This window comes from Xyrauchen texanus, chromosome 45 (genome assembly GCF_025860055.1).
Source record: "Xyrauchen texanus isolate HMW12.3.18 chromosome 45, RBS_HiC_50CHRs, whole genome shotgun sequence".
In the NCBI taxonomy this organism is placed as follows: domain Eukaryota; kingdom Metazoa; phylum Chordata; class Actinopteri; order Cypriniformes; family Catostomidae; genus Xyrauchen; species Xyrauchen texanus.
Window position 1 is genome coordinate 16586750 of NC_068320.1, and position 12985 is coordinate 16599734.

General features: G+C 37.1%; 1 protein-coding gene across 2 annotated transcripts in view; it reads right to left on the minus strand.

Moving 5' to 3' along the window:
• Window positions 1-14: 14 nt before the first annotated feature.
• LOC127637476 (periphilin-1-like) overlaps window positions 15-12985 on the minus strand; it is a 29182-nt gene continuing 16211 nt past the window's right edge. Inside the window, exons 10-12 of one of the 2 annotated variants that reach the window (XM_052118566.1) lie at window positions 9218-9294; window positions 7158-7289; window positions 15-940 (exon numbers count right to left, since the gene is read on the minus strand). In XM_052118566.1, coding sequence (XP_051974526.1) covers window positions 746-940; window positions 7158-7289; window positions 9218-9294 — 404 coding nt within the window. In that variant the 3' untranslated portion in view covers window positions 15-745. The remainder of the gene's footprint in view (window positions 941-7157; window positions 7290-9217; window positions 9295-12985) is intronic. The other variant, XM_052118565.1, reaches the window with a different exon arrangement.

Here is a 12985-nt window from a genome sequence, read left to right on the forward strand (position 1 = left end):
AACAAAAAGGAAATACATGTGTTTATACGGCTGGTTCAAGACTCTTTATAATACCATAAAGGAAAATCTACACAAATACTTTTTTTTTTTTTTATATAATTTCATTACTGGAAAAGTTCATAAAAAAAAAAAAAAAGACAAATCTATTATTGTCAGATGCACAGCTTTAAAGTATTACAGATAGTAGCAATTAGCTGAATCATAAATATTACCATAATTTGTAAAACATTTGTCATTGGTCTGAATGTATGAATGTGAATGTAAGTGACTTCACTGGCAACAATAAAGAACCCTTTCAGTTTATACAGACCTGATCAGGACAACCAAAATCTAGTACATGCAAGTCCTCAGGGGGTTAATAAATCACATAAGCCTTTGCAGTAAATAAGAAACAGAGCAAACCCTCTATTCTAGGATTGCTTTCCTTGTCTTCGTTATTTAATTTCTTTATTAATCATAATTTTAAATGGATACAAAGGGATCTTAAAGTAAATCCAGCTTCATCAACTAGTATTAATGGTTAATGGGACTGCATAAACAAAAAATAGAGAATATACAAAACACAGAAATCTTCCATGTCCCACATCCTTTCAGACAAGGATGATTTATTTTAGGTAGACACAGAGTACACAACGTACAAAGTCCCCGGGGTCTTCATGCAAGACATCAGCAACAATGAGGAGCTCTTGTGTAGGTTCAGAGCTTTCAAAAACCAAAACTGCTGGTGGAGTGAAATTGGATCACCTTAGACAGCAGGTTCAGGCTGTCGTGCGACCTCATCGAGTTCAGCAATGAAGTGTTGCAAGTCCTCGAGGCATCGCTCACGGATCTCGGTGAGGTTCTCTTTTAGTGGGTTCTGCAGGTGCTTCTCTAGGCTGGGTTCTTTGGCCACCAGCATCTTCACCACCATGCCGAACGTCTCGCAGTCCTGACGGTACACCTGCCCAAAACACAGCCCAATGATCAGAATTATAACATGGTAAAATTGTCCAGAGTAATTCAAGAAAATTCAAACAAATCATAGTGTTGGGAAAAAATAACCTCTTTCTTTTTTTTTTTATAAATACAGAGATTTAATAAGATTAAACAGTTAAATTAACTGTTCTAACATGTGCAATGAAAAAGAAAGACAAGAGGCATGTCTCACTCTGGGCAGATGTGTGAATGGCTTTCAGCTGCAGATGGCTCATGAGTGAAGCAAGATTTCAAACAACAGAGTAAATGGGTACTTATGAGTATTTAAATAAATGCAATTCCTTTTGTAGACTAATATAACAAAAATGACATGTTCTTAGAAAATGTCTCTAGACAAATGATCGTACACTACATACCAGTGTGTTCATGTTGACTGATCTTAAAACTGACTGAAGAACAATGTAACCAAATGTCCGGTCACACCTACATATGACGTGGACAAATGGCAGTGAGAAGGTGTTTAGTAGCCGGTATGAAGTTTTCCTGAAAGTTTGTGCTGGGTAAGCTGTTACAAACCACCGAAAAAACAAACTATTTAGCTTTGGCCAGTTTTTGTTTGAAATGATGTCAGGCCCATTCAAGCTTCAATTTTTTATTAAGTATCCCAGGGCCTTTATGAGCTGGTTCTTCTGAATCTGCAGTATGAAACACAGCAAGTCCAGTGTAGTCTGTTTCCCGAACTAATAACTCTGAGCCTTCTTTTAGAAAGAAAACAACATTATTGCCACATAGCACAGTCTAAACTGACTCTGGAATTGTTACTGTGTTTATTTAATGTTGTACTTCAGACCAGTGAGACTTCAATTAGGCAGTGAGGTTACTGACTGGCTGTTCATGACAATGTATAATTTAAAGTTACACAAGTTTTGTTGTTATCAGTGATATTTTATAAAAGAATAAATGAATTAATTAAATGTCATACATAAAAACATACATGTCATCACATTTAGAATTTTAATTAAATAAATGGTTCTAATCAATTACTGGATTGCATTTAAGTCTCTAAAATGTACGCAAACACGCCTTTTACAAGAATTGTATAAAATGTTTTTCTTATTTGTTATATCTGCCATGTAAAAATCTGAAATAATCTCATAATTTGGCAACAATCTGCTGAGGGCAGTAAATGCAATAAGAATTGCACTTCATATTTCAAAATAATTCTACCTCAATAGTACTGTAAGAATCGTTAAGAGTAATTGGAACCAGAATCATTTAGAGGTATCGGAATAGTTAAATTCCTTACGATTGCCATACCTAAAGATTCCTCAACAGGGCTGTTTAATAAAGCAAAATGACATAATACAGTGCAATATATCCATGCCTATTCATTGTGCAAGTACCACAACTACTGGGGACAGTCAAGTTTGGAAAGCAAAATTGTTCAAATTCACAAGTCTATTTGATTCTCTATACTAGCATCATACAACCACACATAAGCATAGTTAAGCACAGACAATTTCCTGATGTAAAACATTTCCATTCATGCAAAGTATTTAAAATCAATACTGAATCACCTAGACCAACTTCCCCTATGACTAGGAAATACACATGTTCCATCAAAGGTTTTAAAGATCTCATCGTACATATTCATGAAGCCATCTTTAATCTAATGAGCTAAAGTTTCTCTTTTCACTCGAGGTCACATAAGACAAAGGCCGGAGAGCGGTTTTGTTGCATATTTGTAACAATGCTGTGTCTTCAAATCTACCATACAAATGAAAGAACACCCCCCCCCCAAAACTCTTGGTTGGATAATCAAACACTTCTGACCATCAAAGCAATGCTTCAGACCCTGGGGAGTCTGCATAACCTCTGCAATTACCTTCAGTCACACACAAGCCCTTAGGACATGCAACATTTAGCTGTAAATCATTTCTGAATTTTACTCTACAATTTACATGAGGAGACAGTGATAAAATCAGATGGTGCTGTGCTGTCAGGACTTTATGATGGTACAAACCAATGCAACATGCCTGACTGATTAAAAAATGAAAAAAAAAAAAAAAAAAAAGAGTACCAACAAAGTCTCTCCAACATGGCTAAAACATTACATAACCAGTCCAAAACATTTGCAAGCACTTCAAATATAACAGGAACTGGGAAGTTGGGGCATTATCAAAAAAGGCCATCAATATCCACAGTGGTTCATACTGCCTGCCCCTACAAGCTCTGGAAAGGGTCTGGAAAGAAATTTGCCAACCCAGCTAATTGTGCTGACTATTAATTTTGCAGTGAGCTCCTCAATAGCCATTTTACATCCACATCACCAGTGCCCACACACAAAGCCCACAAGGTCTTGTGTGAGAACTCTAATAGTCATAAAGTAAGAGCTTTCATGCTAACATACTAATACGGAGTCAATTAGAACATTCCAGAATAGAATGGATAAACAACTTGGAGGGAGAGAGGAAGTCCTCAGAAGCCTGAGGATCCCAGTTAAGACAGCCTGTGTGTTCGTGAGTCAATCTGTGTCATTGTTTGATTTCATTAAACACCTGGCTAACCACTTGCGGCAAAGTCTCCATTCTTTGTACAGTAAATACGCTCCTGTGTTTATTATGCAAGGGACGCACGCGTCCACAGCAGTTTCTGTGCTAGGATGTGCAGTCGAGCATGTACCTCTTGGAAATGTATACATGCCAATTTTAGCCACATGAAGTGTGGAAAACATTGGTGGTTTCAGGAAGTTATTTTTTTTTTTTTAATGCATTAAACAGTCAACTATTAATAAATGAACGCAATAAATTTCCCAGCCCTACTTTAAACCATTTTAATGGTGTAAGTTGTTATTCATTAATATATTTCTGGGGGGAAATGTCTGAGAAGCCATTACTGTATCCTATTATGAGATGTTTTATAACTCTGTACATACACATACAAAAATAGCCATACTGAGATTAAACGATTCATTACAATGTCAAGAATGCTGGGAAGAGATTTCTTAGAGCATGCTCTACTTCATACACTTCCTTTGAACTCCACCTCTGTTACCCAATCAAACAGGAAGGCTGCACTAGACCTCAAATGTGTGTGTTCACATGCTTTCATGTGTCATTTTTGTACTGTGGGAGGCAGATTCCTGATTATCGGTAAAGATAACAGGGAATTATTTAGGAAGGGTGGTAGAAATAAAAAGGATGGAAAGGGGGAGAGTCTCTCGACTCTTGAGAAGTTCACAGAAAGTTCAGTTTTATTTTAGTATCCAACACCAAACCACCAAATGTTCTGTTTCGGTGCTGAAAAATTCAATAGGTTCAGCTGCGTTCCCAGTAGTATGCACTAATAATAAACATCATGAACCGAGTGTTTCAAAGGCTACAGCTAGCTTAAATTAATTGCAATGTATGTGCTGTCAGTTACAAATAATAATCATTTAATTTACATTTAATAACACAACGGCAAAATAATGCCTGTGATATGTGAAAGGAGAAAACTGGGCACAATAGCTATCACTCCATTTTCCCAACACATTAGTCTTCATTTTCAGATCAGAAACCAACATGATTAGAGACCGACGGAATTAAAAATGCACGATTTGCCTGTCTGCACAACCCCAAGCCTGCTGCTTAAGACCCAGATTAAGCCTCATCGAGGACTGCAAAACTATCACAACAAAGCTGCCCTACTTACAGTAGCATTAAGGAATTTAGTCTTATTAGAATAACAGCAGCTCATCACTAAAATAAATGTCTTATTGGTCAAAACAAACATTCAAGAGGATAAACCGGATTCCTATTCGAGCCTCAGAAACATTTGAACATTGATTTTTAAAAATGCCCTTTTCCAAGTTCAATTCAAGTTAAACTCAATCGACAGCATTCGTGGCATATTTTGTGGCATTATTGTGACTTGTCCCTCCATTTTCTTAAAAAAAAAAACATTTGAGGTTACAGTTAGACGCTTTTAATGTAAGTGAATGGTGCACATTTTTGGAGGGTTTAAAAAAGGCAGAAATGTGAAGCATATAAAAGCACACAGTAATTCTTCTGTTAAAATGTGTGTATTATTTGAGCTGTAAAGTTGTTTAACTTGTCGCTTTTGTGGTGGACTACAGTACTGATTACAGGGTTTACAGCATGATGTCGTATTAGATATAACTTTACACAGAAAAGGCTAGCAAACGATTTTATCAAACTAAAATCTAGTTAACATGCATAATGTGTATGTCTTGTGGCTATACTTTTGACAAAAGTGTATCTTTAAGTTTACAGATTGGCCCCATTCACTTCCGTTGTTCCTCGCCTGAGCGAGCTATAATGTCTAACAACTGTTTCTGATTGTAGTAAGCACTGGGGAGAGCAATAAAAAGGGACCATGCCAGAGATGAGGGAGAGAGAGCTACCTGTCAGTAAAATACTTTTGAGTTTGTTCTTAAGAGTGTTATGCTGAAAAGCTATTTTTAGATTATTAAAGTCATAACTTTGAGTTGAAGTCCCAAGTTCCCCGTGTCCTCCTTTCCCTCCCATCATTGAAACGTTACAGTTTCTAACCTCAATTTTTGTTTTGTTTTTTGCTTTTTAAGGAGGGATGAGTGGAAATAATTTTTTATGGTAATCAACATCATGCCATATGAGACAAAAATGCTGTAGATTGAGCTGAACTTGTATTGAACTGGCAATTTTCCTCTAATGGTTTACCAATCATTAAAATGCATTTCACAGACCAACTGGAGCATGTTGTTTGTAGGACATGCTCACTACCACAAACTATATAATAAACCATAAAACATGTAAATTATATACACATAATACTGTATATACCTTATATAACATAACTTATAAACAGCAGAAATGTTGACAAAAATAAGCCACTTCTTTCTAATCATTTACCTAAAAAAAAAAAATAAAAACCCCTTACATTTAGAAGCATAATATGAATAAAAACCTAAGACAGGTCAAGTATTGGTGCAGAGGTTAGTTAAAATATTCCAGACACGTCAAGCCTAGGTGCTCAACTGGCTGACAAAGGTTGGAGTCAAGCCTGCAACACATCCAGATCCAATTCCCCATCTCTAGCAAAAGATGTCTGTCCCTATCCACTGATTAAAGCGCCAAAAGCCCCAAAATAAATACATTTATAAGACAGCACAGAAGAAGGAACCTTCAGAAAGACTTGCATGTCATGTGCTGTGTTCTATATCAGTATGAAACCAGCTTTTTAATTAATGGTAAATACAAGTGAGCGTCTTTGGCTATATATATTTCACTCAAGCACACTGCAGCTGTCAACTAAATGTTTGTCGAAATAAGGTAAAGTAAAGAGTGTAGAGATGTCAGACCAGATTGAAAGAGAAGCGAAACAACAACAAACACACATGGCTTTGCATTATAGGTCACTAAAGTATGTGTATTCAGGGCAACTCAAAGCAAACTTTGAATCATGTTAAGTGCAGAAAGAAATATGAACTCTGACAACATCTTTCCTTTTCTATAATTTGTTCAACAGAGAATTCAGCAATTCATTCATTTATGTACCGAAAAATGTATCATGTGAGAGGACAAAGCTATTCAAATACTAAAAATGAACGATTCAAAAGGACTTCCTGTGAATTTAGGGGAAAAACTTAGCCCTACATGCAAAATGCATTATTGCTTAAAAATGCAAATAACACTGTAAAGCCCAGAGCCAACATTTACAATCCTGCAGCATCAGCAACTATCGAGCTGGGCTGAAGGCTGGTGCATGGTAAAAGGAGTAAGGCTTCACTCCTGGGGTTTCCAACTCATGTTTAATAGGGCCAGTAAAAGAAGAGTAGAAGGCAGACACTTTATTACGAGCGCTCTGAACTTGTCAGCAGCGGGTGCTTCACCCTGGCCCTCCTGGTCATAGTGGATGTACATGTTTTAGCTAATACATCTGGCACAAAGCTCTTGTCTAGAGCATAATCTTGATTTCATGTACAAATAAATTTGCTGTCGAGACGGATTCTACATTATTTATAAATAAACAAGTGCATGGTAAATGCATTGACTGCGTTAAATATAATGGCTTTACTCATATTTAATAATCTCTTAAAATAATGCATTAACTTTAGCAGCCCTACTAATTATAAAATGCATCCCAAATTGGATGCATTAAAACGAGTGCATGGCCCAAAAAAAAAAAAAAACCTCTTCGCAACTAATTTACATGCCCTTCAATTAACTGAAATAAAAAAGGTACTAGGACATGTTTCAAACCTTCTCAATTTCTCGAGCCTTGGCAGAAATAGCTTGAGCTCGACGCTCCTGAAAGTCGTCCATGACAGAGGTGGCTACATCTGCAGCGGGCACAGCTTCCTCTGTGGGCCCTTCCACTGTTGTCATGTCCTCCTGCAACACACAGAACCAGGACTTATTGAAGACTGAATAAACTTGATTAACATTCAAGCAAAGGTCAACACCTCAACAAACACAGGAGGTAAGAGCAACATCTGAGATTTACAAACTGAGAAGAGCAACATCATTCAGGAAAGTAGGGAAAAGGTGTTATTTTGTTTTATAAAGCAGAAAAAAGGCAAAGCAGTAACAAGTAATTGACAGAATGGAAACAAAGCAGATAAAAAACAAAATAATAAAATATTTTCTTTTTTATTGATTTCACAATTTTATTGATTTTAAATAATGATTATTGAAGTTGCTCAATTCAATCAAACTACTTTTCAGTCATGCAAGAAAAACAAGAAACTGCATTTGCAAAGGAAATTAAAATTAAAGTCAACATGAAATAGAAAAGGACCCAATTTTCAAGGTCTTATTGTGCATATATCATCTGTACTAATTATTTGAAAGAAAAACATGTTTGTCTGTGTTAAGTTTATCCAAAATGTAACGTAAACTTGCTCAGCCTCTGAAATGACTTTGATCTTTGACATCACTTATTCCTCACAAATATGTTAGTCAACCCCTCCAAAATTTCCTTTTGAATGACCAAGTTCTGCCCTAAATTTTTTCCAGTTGATTATCCAGAGTACCGCCGCTCCCTACAAGCATACTAAACAGTCTGCATAGGGCACCAACACCAACTGCCTAGGAGGCACCAGAAAGTCCACCGGCTGCCCTTACTTGCACGTTATACTTTATTCAAGGACCTGAAGCGGTTGCGGAACACAGACGATCGGAAGTCTGCGTAGGGCATCAATTTGGCCAGCAGCAGCCCTGAGTATCCTCATTCACTCACAAATACGCCAGATTACTAAAGTAAAATGGGTTACAAATTATTTCACGCTGACTTAAAATATGAAACATCACATTCAGCCCAAAGGTTTCGACATATATTGTTCATGACTGCTGAGAGACTATTCTAAGTAGCAAAAGAGTGTGGCAGAGATAAAAAGTGAAAAAACAAATATATTTTAGGCTCAGAGTGCTCCCTAGAGTGTATCCAAAGTGCCTTTGAGCCTTCGATAAGATCTTGAGATAAAGCAGAGAGTTGAGCTAATGGATTTCACCCTTCTTTTTCAGACTTGCTGTGGCCTGGGTGGCCCACATCTCATGGTGTACAAAAATTTAATTGTGTGTTTCACTGCATTTTGTGTCAGAATCCTGCTTACAGTTAAAATAAACATGAGACGGATCGCTTGTCTTTGATGCACCATTTAAGACACACTTAGTCCCATCATATATGAGAGCAAAGCATAAGCCAGGGATACAGAGACGGAGCAGAGACCCCTGTTACATATCATCTCAAACTCAGTATTGCATTTTAAACCTGTAACATCCATATAGTACCATATTAATGCATTTACATACTTTATGATGCAACCATTAAATAATCATTATTGAAGGACAAAGTCGTATATTATTACATTCAATTTAGTTCTGCGAAAAACATTTGAACTTAAGATGGACAATGAAACATTTAGTTGAAATTTAGCTTGTTAACTTTAGCATTGGTTGACGTTAACTTAATTTAGTATTTTTAACTTTTTCACAATGATTTTAGTTTTTTTGAGAATAAACAATAATTGGCTTTGGCCCCTATAATACCAACACAGTAACCCCTGTTGAATATCCCTGGCATATTTTTGTTTGTGCCAGCTATGGACATTTTTATGGTGAAATCTGGGACAAAATATAATAATAGGTAAAAAGGTAAAACTAAAAAGATGTCTAAGGCCCCTGGCACAAGCAAACAGCTTTTGAAAAGGGGGAAAATGCTGGCATGTTAAACTTATTATTATTTTAGTGGATGAAAGGGAGTGTTCCTGTAAGCACATCTGTTTGAGAGCAGTGTGTGTGTTGTGCTGCGTGCGACTCACCTTAGAGGCTGATACGGAGCTATGAGGCGATCCGTCCTGTGATGCACTTATGGAAGGACCGGGGGGCCTTTCCCTGTCTGTAAGAAGTTGAAAGAAATGCACAAAAGGCATCGGTTATAGGACACAAGCTAACAATGCAGCTATAGTTTGGACGTGGACCAGCATCCCACAGAAAGCCACGGAATATGGCCTAGCTTGAGTCATTTGGTGGTGTAAACGTTTTCACATGCTGGAACAGATCCTGCTCTTTCCGACTATTCAGCTGGTGTGCAGAACCAGGTGGCTACTTCACTGAAAACCAGGGCTCTTTCCTCAAGGCAAACCACAGCCAGGTGCCTGCAGTGTCACCCCATGACCCACTCCGTGTGAGCTTTGTGCTCCACACCTTTGGATTTGTTCAGATAGAAATGGAAGAGTGCTTGCCAAATTGATTTGCAGCTGAGAGAATTCCACAACCAGAAGTTTAGTATAGATTTTATCTAATTTTTGCTTCCACACATTTTGACCAATTCACTGACATAAGTTTTTCAGTTGTTTTTGATTACTAGATAAGGATTTTTTTTTTTTTATAATTTACAGAAATATTTCAGTGCAGAAGATAACTAGAAAATGTTTATTCGCCATAGAGATTTTACTAATTTTCACGACTTTTTCAGGCCTGGAAATGACAGTATTGGAACCATTGATCATGTTTTAGCCAAAAACCTATTTATCAAAAGATAAATGTGCAAAATGAACTTCTTGCATGTACTATAAAACATCTGTCATAGCAAGGTATAAGGGGGAACAGATAAAAGTTAGAGAAAAGAGACAGTAAAGGTTTAGCAATCAGACACTCCAACAAATGCCTTTGGCCTTTTTACGATCACTGGCCAAAAGGAAGTGAGAGGAGAGCAGGCAGACAAACAAAAGACTCTACGATGGTGCGATTAGCAACGCGTTCTCTCAAGTTACTGTGACTGCGGGTTGACCTTTCACATACACTGACCAGCCACAAGATTAAAACCACCTGCCTAATATTGTGAAGGTCCCCATCGTGCTGCCAAAACAACACCAACCCACATCTCAGAATAGCATTCTCAGATTGCTATATTGCTCACCACAATTGTGCAGAGCAGTTATCAGAGTTACCATAGACTTTGTCAATTCAAACCAGTCTGGCCATTCTCTCTTGACCACTCTCATTAACAAGGTGTTTCTGTCCACAGAACTGCCCCTCACTGAATGTTTTTGGCACCATTCAGAGCAAATTCTAGAGACTGTTGTGCATGACAATCACAGGAGATCAGCAGTTACAGAAATACTCAAAACAGCCCATCTGGCACCAACAATCCTCCATGCGATTATTTAATCAGCCAATCATGTGGCAGCAGTGCAAAATGCAGATACAGGTCAGGAGATTCAGTAAATTTTCACATCAACCATCAAAATGGGGAAAAAATGTGGCCTCGTGATTTGGAGTGTGCCATGATTGTTGGTGCCAGATGGGCTGGTTTGAGTATTTCTGTAACTGCTGATCTCCTAGGATTTTCACACATAACAGACTCTATAATTTTTACAATATAATGCTTCCAAAAATAAAATGATGTTTCAAAATGACAAAGTCTACAGTAAATCAGATAACCGCTCTGTACAATTGTAGTGAGAAGAATAAAATCTCAGAATGCCATTCTGAGAGGCGGGTTGGCGCCGTTTTGCTGGCACGAGGGTGAACCTACATAATATTAGGTAGGTGGTTTTAATGTTGTGGCTGATCTGTTTATTTAGTGAAGAGAAACAAAAACTCCTCATGAGCGGGCCCTAAATTGCCCTCATCAGGATTCCAAAAGAGAACAATTTTGCAGATAATTTAAAACGACACATTTTTGTTTCCAAAAACATTCACATTTAAAGAAATATGAGGTGGTTGTAAAAGCTTCCATGTCATGAGGAATCAAATTTTTCCTTGATATTTAACTTATAAGTGGTCTTTCTACTACAAAACATACCAAAAATTTCAGAACTCAAAACTTAATCTCCAGTGCAATAAAAGCATTTAGAGAAACCAAGCTGCAAAACTGTCTCATTCTTTACTTCTGCAACTTCCCTACATCATTTGGGGGCCCATTATTTCAAGACAGCCTCTATAGTGAAAAAAAAAAAAAATCAATGCCTACTTTATGTCATCACATCCTTGGCCCCTCCAACTGGTAATTCAGTTCGTAAATTGAGAGAGAGCAGGACAGACAGGTCTAGTGTGGCCTCACTATTCCCCACCTGGACTATTTTGAATAATTTTTGTATATAAACATCCACTAGACAGACATCTTTGACTGCGGTCATGTAACTGGAGCTGCTTTAAAAAAACCGCAGTGTCAAGTTACAGATCTTAAAACGAGAAGACATTCGGTTTAATTTAGCTGCTGTGCCTCTTGTTTTGAGCACAAATGCATCCTGGAAGCTTTCCTTCGCTCATATGTGCCATTTTTTCATTTGTGCTTTGCAAAGGAACTGTTATTGAAGAATGGGGCAGATAAAAACAGTTGGACCCAATAACAGTTTCATTCATGAACATTTCAAATGGCTGAGTGTTAACAGTTGGGCTTGAGATGAACAGTGTATATTCTGATGCAATGTGTTGGATGTACATGTAAACCCTGAAATTTAGTTTTATAATGTTGTGGCGCTTGATCATTCTCTTCCAATTGCGTTTCAAATATGGCTGTATTTGAGGAGCTGCATAATGTTAGCCAATCATAACATGGGCGTTTACGTTGAAGTTTTGAGTTTTAGACAGAGGGCAAGAGACAGGGAGGAAAATTCTCAAATATTACTAAATAAAATATTATCAGTGGACGAATAAAAAAAAAAAAAGAATTTCATGACCCCTTTAATTTACCCAAGCAAAACGTGCAAACGCTCAAAGTGAGCCACTGCAGTAGTTCATTTTCATGCGGTTTATTAACATGTTTGGCATATACAGGTGAAACTCGAAAAATTAGAATATCGTGCAAAAGTTCATTAATTTCAGTAATTCAACTTAAAAGGTGAAACTAATATATTATATAGACTCATTACAAGCAAAGTAAGATATTTCAAGCCTTTATTTGATATAATTTTGATGATTATGGCTTACAGCTTATGAAAACCCCAAATTCAGAATCTCAGAAAATTAGAATATTACATGAAATCAATAAAAAAAAGGATTTTAAATACAGAAATGTCGGCCCTCTGAAAAGTATAATCATGCATATGTACTCAGTACTTGGTTTGGGCCCCTTTTGCATTAATTTTGCACTTAACCGGTCAATAATAATAAAAAAAAAAAAAAAAAAAAAAAAAAAAAAAAATATATATATTTACATTTCTTGTTGCACTTAAATCTGTTTTGTATACTATTATGATGATAGTAAAACTTTGTAATATGGCACTTTTTGTACCACTGTCTCCCTAAGATGATTCGCTGATGTTCTTCCTCTTTTGTAAGTCGCTTTGGATAAAAGCGTCTGCCAAATGAATAAATGTATAAAATGTAAATGTAAATTACTGCCTCAATGCGGCGTGGCATGGATGCTATCAGCCTGTGGCACTGCTGAGGTGTTATGGAAGACCAAGATGCTTCAGTAGCGGCCTTCAGCTCTTCTGCATTGTTTGGTCTCATGTCTCTCATCTTTCTCTTGGCAATGCCCCATAGATTCTCTATGGGGTTCAGGTCAGGCGAGTTTGCTGGCCAATCAAGCACAGTAATACTATGGTCATTGAACCAGGTTTTGGTACTTTTGGCAGTGT